Genomic DNA, 12,133 nt, shown 5'->3' with positions numbered 1-12,133 from the left:
TGTTTGTGAATCTGATCCTGTCATTATGATACTAACTGGTTATTTTGCCCATTAGTTGATGTAGTTTCTTCATAGTGTCGATGGTCTTTACAATTTGGTATGTTTTTGCATTGGCTGGAACCAGTTGTTCCTTTCCATATTTAGTGCTTCCTTTAGGAGCCCTTGTAAGGCAGGTCTGATTTTGACAAAATCTCTCAGCATCTGATTGTCTGTAAAGGATTTTATTTCTCCTTTGCTTGTGAAGCTTAGTTTGGCTGGATATGAAATTCTGGTTTGAAAATTCTTTTCTTTAAGAATGTTGAATATTGGCCCCCACTCTCTTCTGGCATTGTATGGTTTCTGCAGAGAAATTGCTGTTAGTTTGATGGGCTTCCCTTCGTGAGTAACCCGACCTTTCTCTCTGGCTGCCCTTAACATTTTTTCCTTCATTTCAACCTTGGTGAATCTGACAATTACGTGTCTTGGGGTTGCTGTTTTTGAGGAGTAGGTTTTTGGTGTTCTCTGTATTTCCTGAATTTGAATGTTGGCCTGTCCTGCTAGGTTGGGGAAGTTCTCCTGGATAATATGCTTAAGTGTGTTTTCAACTTGGTTCCCTTTTCCCTGTCACTTTTAGGTACACCAATCAAACGTAGGTTTGGTCTTTTCACATACTCACATATTTCTTCAAGGCTTTGTTCCTTTTCATTTTTTTTCTTTAATCTTGTCTTCACACTTTATTTCATTAAGTTGATCTTCAGTCTCTGATATCCTTTCTTCTGCTTGATTGCTTTGGCTATTGATACTTGTGTATGCTTCATGAAGTTCTCATACTGTGTTTTTCAGCTCCATGAGGTCATTTATGTTCTTCTCTAAACTGGTTATTCTAGTTAGCAATTCGTCTAACCTTTTTTCAAGGTTCTTAGCTTTCTTGCATTGGGTTAGAACATGCTCCTTTAGCTCAGAGGAGTTTGTTATTACCCACCTTCTGAAGCGTACTTCTGTCAATTCATCAAACTCATTCTCTATCCAGTTTTGTTCCCTTGCTGGCGAGGAGTTGTGATCCTTTGGAGGAGAAAAGATGTTCTGATTTTTGAAATTTTCACCCTTTTTGTGCTGGTTTTTACTCATCTTCTTGGATTTATCTACCTTTGGTCTTTGATGTTGGTGACCTTTGGATGTGTTTTTTTTTGTGTGTGTGGACATCCTTTTTGTTTATGCTGATGCTATTCCTTTCTGTTTGTTAGTTTTCCTTCTAACAGTCAGGCCCCTCTGCTGCAAGTTTGCTGGAGTTTGCTGGAAGTCCACTCCAGAACCTGTTTGCCTGGGTATCACCAGCAGAGACTGCAGAACAGCCAAGATTGCTACATGTTCCTTCCTCTGGAAGCTTCATCCCAGAGGGGCACCTGCCAGATGCTAGCCACAGCTCTCCTGTATGAGGTGTCTGTCATCCCCTGCTGGGAGGTGTCTTCCAGTCAAGAGGATGGGGGTCAGGGACCCACTTGAGGAGGCAGTCTGTCCCTTAGCAGAGCTCGAGCACTGTGCTGGGAGATCTGCTGCTCTCTTCAGAGCTGGCAGGCAGGAACATTAAAGTCTGCTGAAGCTATGCCCACAGCTGCCCCTTCCCCCAGGTGCTCTGTCCCAGGAGGATGGGAGTTTTATCTATAAGCCCCTGACTGGGGCTTCTATCTTTCTTTCAGAGATGCCCTGCCCAGAAAGGAGGAATCTAGAGAGGCAGTCTGGCTGCAGAGGCTTTGCTGGGCTGCGGTGGGCTCTGCAGAGTCCGAACTTCCTGGTGGCTTTGTTTACACTGTGAGGGGAAAACTGCCTACTCAAGCCTCAGTAATGACAGAGGCCCCTCCCCCAACCAAGCTGGAGAGACCCAGGTTGACTTCAGACTGCCATGCTGGCAGTGAGAATTTCAAGCTAGTGGATCTTAGCTTGCTGGGCTCCATGGGGGTGGTATCTGCTGAGCAGGACCACTTGGCTCCCTGGCTTCAACCCCTTTTTCAGGGGAGTCAACGGTTCTGTCTTGCTGGCATTCCAGGCGCAAGGGGGGTATGAATAAATATTCCTGCAGCTAGCTCGGTGTCTGCCCAAACGTCTGCCCAGTTTTGTGCTTGAAACTCAGGGCCCTGGTGGTGTATGCACCTGAGGGAATCTCCTGCTCTGTGGGTTGTGAAGACTGTTGGAATAGCATAGTATCTGGGCCAGAATGAACCATTCCTCATGGCATAGTCCCTCATGGCTTCTCTTAGCTAGGAGAGGGAGTTCCGCAGCCTCTTGCGCTTCCTGGGTGAGGTGATGCCCCACCCTGCTTTTGCTTGCCCTCTGTGGGCTGAACCCACTGTCTAACTAGTCCCAGTGAGATAAACTGGGTACCTCAGTTCGAAATGCAGAAATCACCTGCCTTGTCCATTGATCTTGCTGGGAGCTGCAGACCGGAGCTGTTACTATTTGGCCATCTTAGTATCTGGATCCTTGAAATCTGACTTTTAAAGTGTAAACCAAACTATCTGAGGCAGGTATCCATCAATTTAGAAAGTTTATTTTGCCAAGGTTAAGGATGCATGCCTGGGAGGCAGGTCTGTGCCTTTCTCAAAGATGATTTTGAGGGCTTAAATATTTAAAGGGGAAAGGATGGATACTGGGGAAAGAAGAAGAAATTTTAAAAAGACGTGAGTAGATAAGAGTCAGATGGTTTGAATTCTTTAATCTTTGATCACTTTTCAGCAAATACACAATTTACATTTGAGAGAGGGGTAGAGGAATAGTCACTAGCTAAGTGAATCTGCATTTTTATATCAGAGGAAGGAATCAGATATGCATTTGTCTGAGTTGAGCAAAGGGATGATGACTTAGAGTTCTGTCTTTTGTCCTGCACGTGAGAAAATAAGCCATTGATTTACATTGTCAGGGTAAAATTCAACAGAACTGTTTTAGGGTGAAGATCCTGGGACCCATAAGGAATTTCCTACTGAGCAAATTGTGAGAGAGGTATGCAGGGTTTTTATGGTTGTAGCTATCTTATTTAGGAATAAAATGAGAAGCTGGTTTGCCTGACACAGTTCCCAGCTTGACTTTTTCCTTTGGCTTAGTGATTTAAAGTTCCCAAGATTTATTTTCCTTTCACAAAAGCATGCATACTTTTTAAGGTGGCTTATGTATTATCATTGGAGACAGTTCACACATTTACTCATCTTTTTGTTTTGTTTTTAACCAAATCTCATGTAGAAGACAATTGTAGGGAATTCAGGTGTATTCTGGTTGCTATTATTAACATTTCTTTTGTTTGAATGGCAGTTGGCCATCTTTATCTTAGAGAAAATCTACAGCAGATGAAGAGACAAGAAAAATCTATGTAATTAATTTTATGTCTTTACTTTCTATAATTCCTTTTTCTAGGTTTCAGAAAAGTCATTGTTAGAATAAATTGACCTAAGTTAATTCAGCAAGTATTAGAAGGGTCTTTTATGTGCTAGGTACTGAAGGATACATAGAAACCACAGAGAGTAATTTACTATAGAACTTGAATTCTTAAAGGAAGACTTGTTTTCTCTATGTTAATAAAAAATACTTTTCTTTCTGATTCAAGTCAGATGATCCTGATGGCTCTCAAATTGAGAAAATAAAAGAAGAAATAACTCAGCTGCGCAATAATGTCTTTCAGGAAATTTATCATGAGAGAGAGGAATATGTAAGTATTTGGTTCTTCGAAGTTTTACATTAGGTTTTACTCTAGAAATTGAATTTAAATACCCGTTTTATGAAGTGGACTGTAATCACAAGGCTAGAAGTATTATATAGAAAGTTTATATATATATTGACCTAGTAAGATTTTTGTAAATTTAGAAATAAATTTCACATGACAAAATATTCTGACCATTGTACCAGTGTGGAAATAACTGAAAACTGTAAAGAAGGAAAAACATCACTTGTAATATTTCCACTCAGTGATAATAGTAGTAATCACTGTTAACTTTTGACTTTCAGTCTTTTTTTGTTTGTTTTTAGAATTGAGATTATAGCACAGATACACTTTTGCATATTGCCTTTTCTCTGTTTAACGTAAAACCTAAAGACCTTTTCCTTACATAAAATTTATATCAACATCATTTTCCCATAATGTTGCAATGAAATCATTAATGGAGCAGCATAATTTAGTTGAAGAATGTAACAATAAGACTACCTGGTTTTGGGGGCAGGAGAAGTTACATCTTTTAAGTCTCTATTTTCACCGCTGATTTTTGTGAGCTTGGGAAAATAAGTCATTGTATTTTTTCTTTAAAATGGAAGAATATTGCATTTTATGTCTGGGAGATGTTACCAGGAAGAAGTTAGTTAAGAAACAGTGCTTTGAAAGTAAAAATACTGACCGGGCGTGGTGTCTCACACCTGTAGTCCCAGCCCTTTGGGAGGCCGAGGTGGGCAGATCACTTGAGCCCGGGAGTTTGAGACCAGCTTGGGCACATGGTGAGACCCCATCTCTACAAAAAATACAACGATTAGCTGGTCATGGTGTCATGTACCTGTAGTCCCAGCTACTTTGGAGGCTGAGGCAGGAGGATTGCTTGAGTCCAGGAGGTTGAGGCTGCATTGAGCTATGATCATGCCACTGCATTCCAGCCTGGGCAACAGAGCAAGACCCTGTCTCAAAAAAAAAAAGAAAAGAAAAGAAAAGAAAAGAAAGTAATAATACTGTGAAAACAATAGGTATTTTAAGTGTCATGCTTTCTTTAGCAAATTTATCTGAGTATATGTAAATACCTTATGGACCTTGGGTTAAAATAGCGATCTTCCAATGATTCGACAAATGTTTAGAAGTTTTGCTTAATACATATGTGATAAGTGGCTTTTCTTTTGTGAGGATACTCAATTTTCACATTTATTTCAAAGTTACTTATGTAGAGCTATGTGTTTTTTCTCTCAGGCTTTAAAAATTTTTCTTAACGAAACAGCTGTTATTTTAAAATGTCACTGTGTTCTTAATATTTTGAGAAATAATGACAGTTTTATGCCTCAAATTGATATATTATCAGACATTTTCATTTTAGTTTGGAAGTGGGTGGGGACTTTGACCTTGCAAGATTTATGCTTATGTATGTATCCAAAGCTTGAAATTGGTAATTAAATTTTTCTTCAATTAGTAAGATGGTAGTTTAGATGGGTTAAAAAAAAAAAAAACTTCAGCCAACTTACATTTAAAGGAGCAATGAACAATTCACAAATTGGGCAGCCGAATCACAGCATATTCGGAGAGACTCTGGGGATGCTTTGTGGTCAGAACAAATTAATAGACCAAAAAAGGAAAGTGGCTTTCAGAAATTGACAGCGAGGTACAGAAACAGCTATATTGGTTACAGATTGGTGTTTGCCTTATTTGAACACAGTTTGAACACTTAGCAGTCTGTAAGTGGTTGAAGTATGGCCGCTGGGATTGGCCAAGACTCAGCTATTGTTATAGGTCCACACTGCTAAGTTACATTTTCAATCTTGTCTGCCTGTTAAGCTAGGTTGCAGTTCATCCACAAGGACTCAAATATAGAAGTACAGAGTCCTTCTCAGGCCATGTTTAAGTTGCTTTAGCAGATGCAAGATGAGTCTTGGTTTTCGCTTGTTACTTCTTGAAGTAGAAGGCAAAATCAGTGATTATGTATCTTATTGGATATGTTATAAGGTAGATGCTGATATATTTTCCTGAAGAGCAACATGTCAAAATTGAATATATATTGATTTACAGTTGAAAACTTTTTTTTTTTTTTAACTTTAGGAGATGCTAACTAGTTTGGCACAGAAATGGTTCCCTGAGCTGCCTCTGCTTCATCCTGAAATAGGATTACTCAAATACATGGTAAACTTTGTTTCCCTTGCGAATTACTACTCTGCAGAGGGTGTTGAAAAGTGATAATATTAAATTTGTGTCAGTGTTAAACTTATAGTATCTTTTAAATAAAAATATTCCTGATGAATATTTTATGGGTATTAGAACTTCTTCTTATGACCCTTTAATGGTTGCATGGTATGTATTTGTATTGTTATGTAAATTTGCATTATCTGTTTTTCTGTTTTCTTTATCCTCATTCAGTACATTGCATGGCACTTATTTGAATTATATGTGTTTACTTTTTGAAATGACAAAATAAAATTTTAACTGCTATTTCAAGAGTTAGTATAAAAACAAGATATTGCTAGCCCTGAGGGATTTGAGCACAATGGGTTTTTTAAGTTAAAGCAGTCTGGGAAAAAATTCTAGAGAGGTTGGCTAAGGTAGAGATGTTGAGGTGGGTATGGTTTTCTAGGTAGGCAGGATTCAAAAGCTGGAGATCAGCATATTAGATAGGGGCCATACGGAGCGGGATTAGTAAACACTGGTTCTCAGGACAGAATCTGTTAGTCCTGCGATTTATATTGCCTTCTACGGTGAGGGCCTAGATGAGGTATTTATTCATTAAGATTGTCATGAAGTTCATTATAATGGCTTAAATATGGTACAGAGAGGGATATTTGTGTAGACATGTGAGTTTATTCTAAAAAATATTCAAGATTAAAGTTCCCTAACTTAAATAATTACTCTAAACTCTTTCTAGACTAGACTTTAAAATGATGTGACTTTTTCTTGCAACTATTTAACTCTAGCTTAGCGATTACCTTATGTAGTGTGGGCAAATGAGTATGTACTGCCACATGGGACTTGAAAATTAATATTTAAAAATATGCTAATCTACTTTATTATAGAAGATTATTAAAGGGTTGACTCATGGTTTATTGAAGCCTTTAATGGCTTTCTGATGTTTAACAGTAATATATGCTTAGGAATTTTTTGTAGGTTGATTATATATTGTAGAATACTTAAATGTACTGACAAGACTTAAAAAAAAAACCCAGAAAACAATTCTACAGTGCCTCTTACCGAAACTGCACCACAGTAAAACTTAGCTTTGTTTAAAATGTTGATGATCGTATTTTATTATGAAAAATTATTCCTTTTAAAAAGTAGCAGAAATATCTAGTAAAATTAGTTATTGAAAGCCATTTTCACTTCTAGGGACTCCAAACAGGGGCAGAGGTGTTAGAATTACTTCATGGTAGTCATAATTTTTGGAATAATCTTTTCCATTTGACACCTACATTTTTGTCATTATTTTACCTTATTTATTTTTTGTTTTTTAAAAATGTTTATTTCAGTAGTTTTTGGGGTACAGGTGTTTTGTGGTTACATGGATAAGTTCTTTAGTGGTGATTTCTGAGATTTTAGTGCACCCGTCATCTGAGCGGTGTACACTAACCCAATATGTAGTCCTTCATTCCTCACCCCCATCCCAATCGGTTGTTACTTTAGTATTTTTTAGGAAACGTAAGTGGTTTTTCAAGTAAACATTAGGGATCCTAGGATGCATGTCTGGTTAATTCTAGCCATTTCCTGAATCTGTTCTAAAATTATAGCAGTAATTAAATGTATGGTGATTACACTTTGGGTAGGAGGAGTTTAAGAGCCAGGAACTGGAGAAAGTACACAGTTTTAAAGATTTTAATTTTGTTGGTTTTTCCAGTACAGTTGATGGTGTCCAAGTCATTTAATAGCATGTAACTAATTATTTTGATGATTTTTAAGTGCTAGGATTGTTTGGATTCTTCAACTGTTATAAAAACTTGTGCCTAGAACTCTGGTGGTCTCCTTACAATGAGCTTGGAACGAGATCTTCTTGATGCTGAGCCCATGAAGGAACTTAGCAGCAAGCGTCCTTTGGTACGTTCTGAGGTTAATGGGCAGATAATTCTGTTAAAGGTAAGCCTAACTTCTTCTTACTTGTGGGAGATTCAGCAGCTTAAAGGATAGTGGTGCTGTTACATTTCAGGAAAGAAAAAACCTCACTGTTAGTTTTCTAAAGTATATGAGTTGACTGGCATGATAATTGTGCTTGTAGTTTGGTTGCCACAACTTATTTTCACTTTTAAAGTTTCCCTCAATTGAACAATGAGAACACTTGGACACAGGGTGGGAACATCACACATGGGGGCCTCTCATGGGGTGGGGGGCAGGGGGAGGGATAGCATTAGGAGAAATAACTAATGTAAATGATGAGTTAATTGGTGCAGCAAACCAACATGGCACATGTATACATATGTAATAAACCTGCACATTGTGCACATGTACCCTAGAACTTAACGTATAATAATAAAAATAAGTATATAAAAAAGGTCATTAAATAAAGCTTTGTCTCACAAGAACAAAAAATAAAGTTTCCCTCATTTCCCTAAATAGAATATGTCCTTAATAGGATATGCTTTCCTTTTTTTTGGGTGAACTTATTATATTCATCCAATATCTTTTTAAAATTCTTGATTTTCTTACATTTCTCCTGGAAATCTCAGCTATGTTGTCAGTACAATCTTCTACTCCTTAATTTCTTCTTCTCATTGATCTGGGAAACTGTTAATCATGATAATAAGATAATTAATTTGGCCTTAGTTGCTACACATTTTAGAATGTGTGGCAGGCTACCGGTAGAATTGCACTTTCCTTTTCCAAATTATAGCATTCAAAGAAGATAGAAAAGTACTTATAAAATTAAAAAATAAAGTTAGATTTGATTTAACTTAAAATAATGAATTGTGTTTAAATTGGAATGGTATATAATTATAATGAGATTTTCATCTTGGAATTACCAGTGCCTCTTTTTTTGGTACAAGGGCTATTCTGTGGATGTTGACACAGAAGCCAAGGTGATTGAGAGAGCAGCCACCTACCATAGAGCTTGGAGAGAGGCTGAAGAAGAGTCAGGGTTACTACCATTGATATTCCTGTTTTTATGTAAGGTAAAGTTCTTATGCTAATCTCTTGCAGAAACCATTTTATCTTGCAGAAACTATTTTATTTAAAATAAATTTTAGCTCCAGGTTTTAGAGCAGCAGTTCATTCCCTTTAACATAAAAGAAAAATTATCCTATAGAATCAGTGTGTGCTAAAAATATGTTGAAGAAGTTTTTACTTGGAGTCACAGTCTCTGTTTTGCTTCTTAGTCTGATCCTATGGCTTATCTGATGGTCCCATACTACCCCAGGGCAAACCTGAGTGCTGTTCAAGCCAGCGTGCCTTTAAATTCAGAAGTAAGTAAAAAGCACTATTTATTTCCATGGATGTATTAAATGAGAAAATAACACCTAATATTTATTCAGGCATGCTACATGCTATATACTTTGTAAAATTTTGACTCGTGGTATTCTATTTAATTGTCACCTCAAACCTGTGGTAGAAGTTATCGTATTATATGGATGAGAAAAAGGGTTAAAGGGATTAGATTAAGTGACTTGCACAGGGTCCCTTAGCCAGAGGTAGAGCTGGACTCGAAATTAAGTCTTTGTGGTTCCAAAGCCCAAACTTGTAACTACTAAGCTGTGCTGTATGTGAACTGCCTAATATAGCACTTGGTATTATAAGTGCTTAAGTGGCAGCTTTAATTTTTATCATTGTAAGTTTAGGATTAGTGATAACAGTAAAGGAGGCCCTGATTCTTCTTATGGAGTAACACTGTTTCAGTCTCTTCTAGCTACGTTACATGGTTGATATTTGTAATCCAAGTCTTCTTTGAGATGATAGAACAGGTGTCCTCACACCCCAGGTCGCAGACTGGTACCAGTCTGTGGCCTATTAAGAACAGGGCGGCACAGCAGGAGGTGAGTGGCAGGTGAGCAGGCATTACTGCCTGAGCTCCACTTCCTGTGAGATCACTAGAGGCATTAGATTCTCATAGGAGCATAAACTCTATTGTGAACTGTGCATGTGAGGGATCTAGGTTGCGCACTCCTTGTAAGAATCTAATGCCTGTGATCTGAGGTGGAACAGTTTGATCCTGAAACCAACCCCCTGCATCCATGGAAAAATTGTCTTTCGTGAAACCGGTCCCTGGTGCCCAAAAGGTATGATTGTACACACACACACACATACAAACACACGCACACACAGTATCACCATTACAAAATCAAGGCTTCATCTGGTCTTTCTCTATGCTGTATTCTTATTAGTGGTTCATTTGGAGGAAACTTTACTCACTTCTAGAGCAGTCTTTTAATTAGAGAACAGTTTCAAGATTAAAATGATTTGCCTACTTCCTCACTTCTTTTATGTGTACTTATCTATAGGAAGCTTTAAAGGTCATGAAAGGTGTTGCCCAGGGCCTGCATACATTGCATAAGGCTGACATAATTCATGGATCACTTCATCCGAACAACGTATTTGCTTTAAACCGTGAACAAGGAATTGTTGGAGATTTTGACTTCACCAAATCTGTGGTAAGAGATCATGGTTTTACAAATAAGTTCTAGACTTTAATATTATTAAGCAGTAGTTCAGCACTTATATATAATATAATACTTTATTATAGGATCTTTGTCTTCAGTTAAACTGTGTCATGTAGTATAAGCAACTATTTGTCCTCAGCTGGGTGCTAGAACAACAGGAGTATTGTGTATTTTAACCGTAAGTCTTAGGAGCTACCTGACATTGTATACTCAATGGCATTGACAACATTAATTATTTTATCATCATTAGGAAACATTTAGTTGCTAGGAAACACGCAAGGAAACTAGGTGGCCATCTTCCAGCCTCTCTCCACTGGTGTCCCTCCGTCTATAGATACAATTTACATATACGTACTTTGCTATTTTTTGATTAATAATGTGCATTTTTAGAAACCTGGGAACCTTGGACTTTTTAGTTTAAATCCTGATTCACCTCTAATGGCTGTTAATTCGGTGTCATATTACCTCAGAATAGGCAGTTTGTAGAGATAGCAAAGATCACACAATTTAAGAGCATGTTGTGATTTTTTTGTTGTTGTTATAATGGAAACAATTCTCTATTTTAATTGAGAAATAAAAATTGTATATGTTTATCATGTACAACATGATGTTTTGAAGTATGTATACAACGTGGAGTGGCCAAATCAGCAACTATTTTTCTAAAAATAACAGCTTTATTGAGATACAATTCACATAATGTATACAATTCATTAATAGTTTGTAGTACATTCACAAAGTTGTGCAGTGATAATCAGTATTGAATTCCAGAACATTATTATCATTCCCAAAAAGAAAATCCATACTGATTAGCAGTCACTCAAATTTCCCCCTCCTTCTCAAGCCTGGAAACCACTAATACACTTTTTGTCTCTATGGATTTGCCTATTTGGACATCTCATGTAAATGGAATGATACAATATGTGGCCTTTTATGCTAATTTCACTTAGCATAGTGTTTTCAGAGTTCATCCATGTTGTTGACTGCATCAGAATGCCATTCCTTTTTATGGCCAAATTATATTTCATTGTATGGATGCACCACATTTTGTTTATATATTCATCAGTTGCTGGACATTTGGGTTGTTTATACTTAATGGTTATATGAATAATGCTGCTATGAGCTTTAGCATACAGTATTTTTTGTGTGGACATGTTTTCATTTCTCTTGGGAGTGGAATTACTGGGTTATATTGTTTTACTTTTTGAGGAGCCAAACTGTTTTCCAAAGTGGCTACATCATTTTAAATTCTTACCAGTAATGCGTAGGGATTTTGTTTTCTCTACATCCTTGCCAATATATCTGAGCAATTCCCTTTGACTGGTACAGGTTATAATGCTTTTATACTTTGGTCATCTGCAAGTCATAGCGTAATGCTACTGGAGTATATGTAGTCTTAATGGTTTTCATATGGTAGCTCAAAAAGATGAGAAAATGAAACTGCAACTGTAATCAAAAGCTGGATTGTACAGGATTTATACAGATTGATTTTCTGAAATATTTACTTTATTACATTAGTTTAACAGAAAATTAAGATATCCTAAGAAATATACTAAATTATGAATTTTGAAAGATCTCAACCTTCAGGGGTTCTGGTTAGTTTACCTTTTGAGCATACTATTTGCATAATTGTAGATATGACTACAATAATTACTCTTCTCTTTACTCATTCATCACCTGTTATTATTCCCCAAAATACTGTTTTTAATCTTCAGTTAAAAATATTTATTCTGAAATATTGATCAAACTCACCTTTGCTACATTTTCCATGCAATTTTCAGATTGAAGTGGTCATCACGAAGATAAATTTGAAAAGTAGTCTGAGGTCAAGATCATTGCTTTTCAGACCTTATAGTGTATA

The 12,133-nt window shown here is 37.0% G+C and overlaps 1 protein-coding gene across 7 annotated transcripts in view; it reads left to right on the top strand.

Moving 5' to 3' along the window:
• Positions 1-12,133, top strand: part of STK31 (serine/threonine kinase 31) — a 131,258-nt gene that overhangs the window by 81,902 nt on the left and 37,223 nt on the right. For 4 of the 7 annotated variants that reach the window (XM_063636304.1, XM_055272412.1, XM_055272413.2 and 1 more), the window contains 6 exons: positions 3,572-3,673; positions 5,747-5,827; positions 7,637-7,762; positions 8,647-8,793; positions 8,998-9,084; positions 10,117-10,266. In XM_063636304.1, coding sequence (XP_063492374.1) covers positions 3,572-3,673; positions 5,747-5,827; positions 7,637-7,762; positions 8,647-8,793; positions 8,998-9,084; positions 10,117-10,266 — 693 coding nt within the window. The remainder of the gene's footprint in view (positions 1-3,571; positions 3,674-5,746; positions 5,828-7,636; positions 7,763-8,646; positions 8,794-8,997; positions 9,085-10,116; positions 10,267-12,133) is intronic. The other 3 variants (XM_055272414.1, XM_055272416.1, XM_055272415.1) reach the window with 1 other exon arrangement.

This window comes from Symphalangus syndactylus, chromosome 3 (assembly GCF_028878055.3).
Source record: "Symphalangus syndactylus isolate Jambi chromosome 3, NHGRI_mSymSyn1-v2.1_pri, whole genome shotgun sequence".
Lineage (NCBI taxonomy): Eukaryota > Metazoa > Chordata > Mammalia > Primates > Hylobatidae > Symphalangus > Symphalangus syndactylus.
Note: the sequence above shows the minus strand (reverse complement) of the source record. Positions and strands in the feature narration are given on the sequence as shown.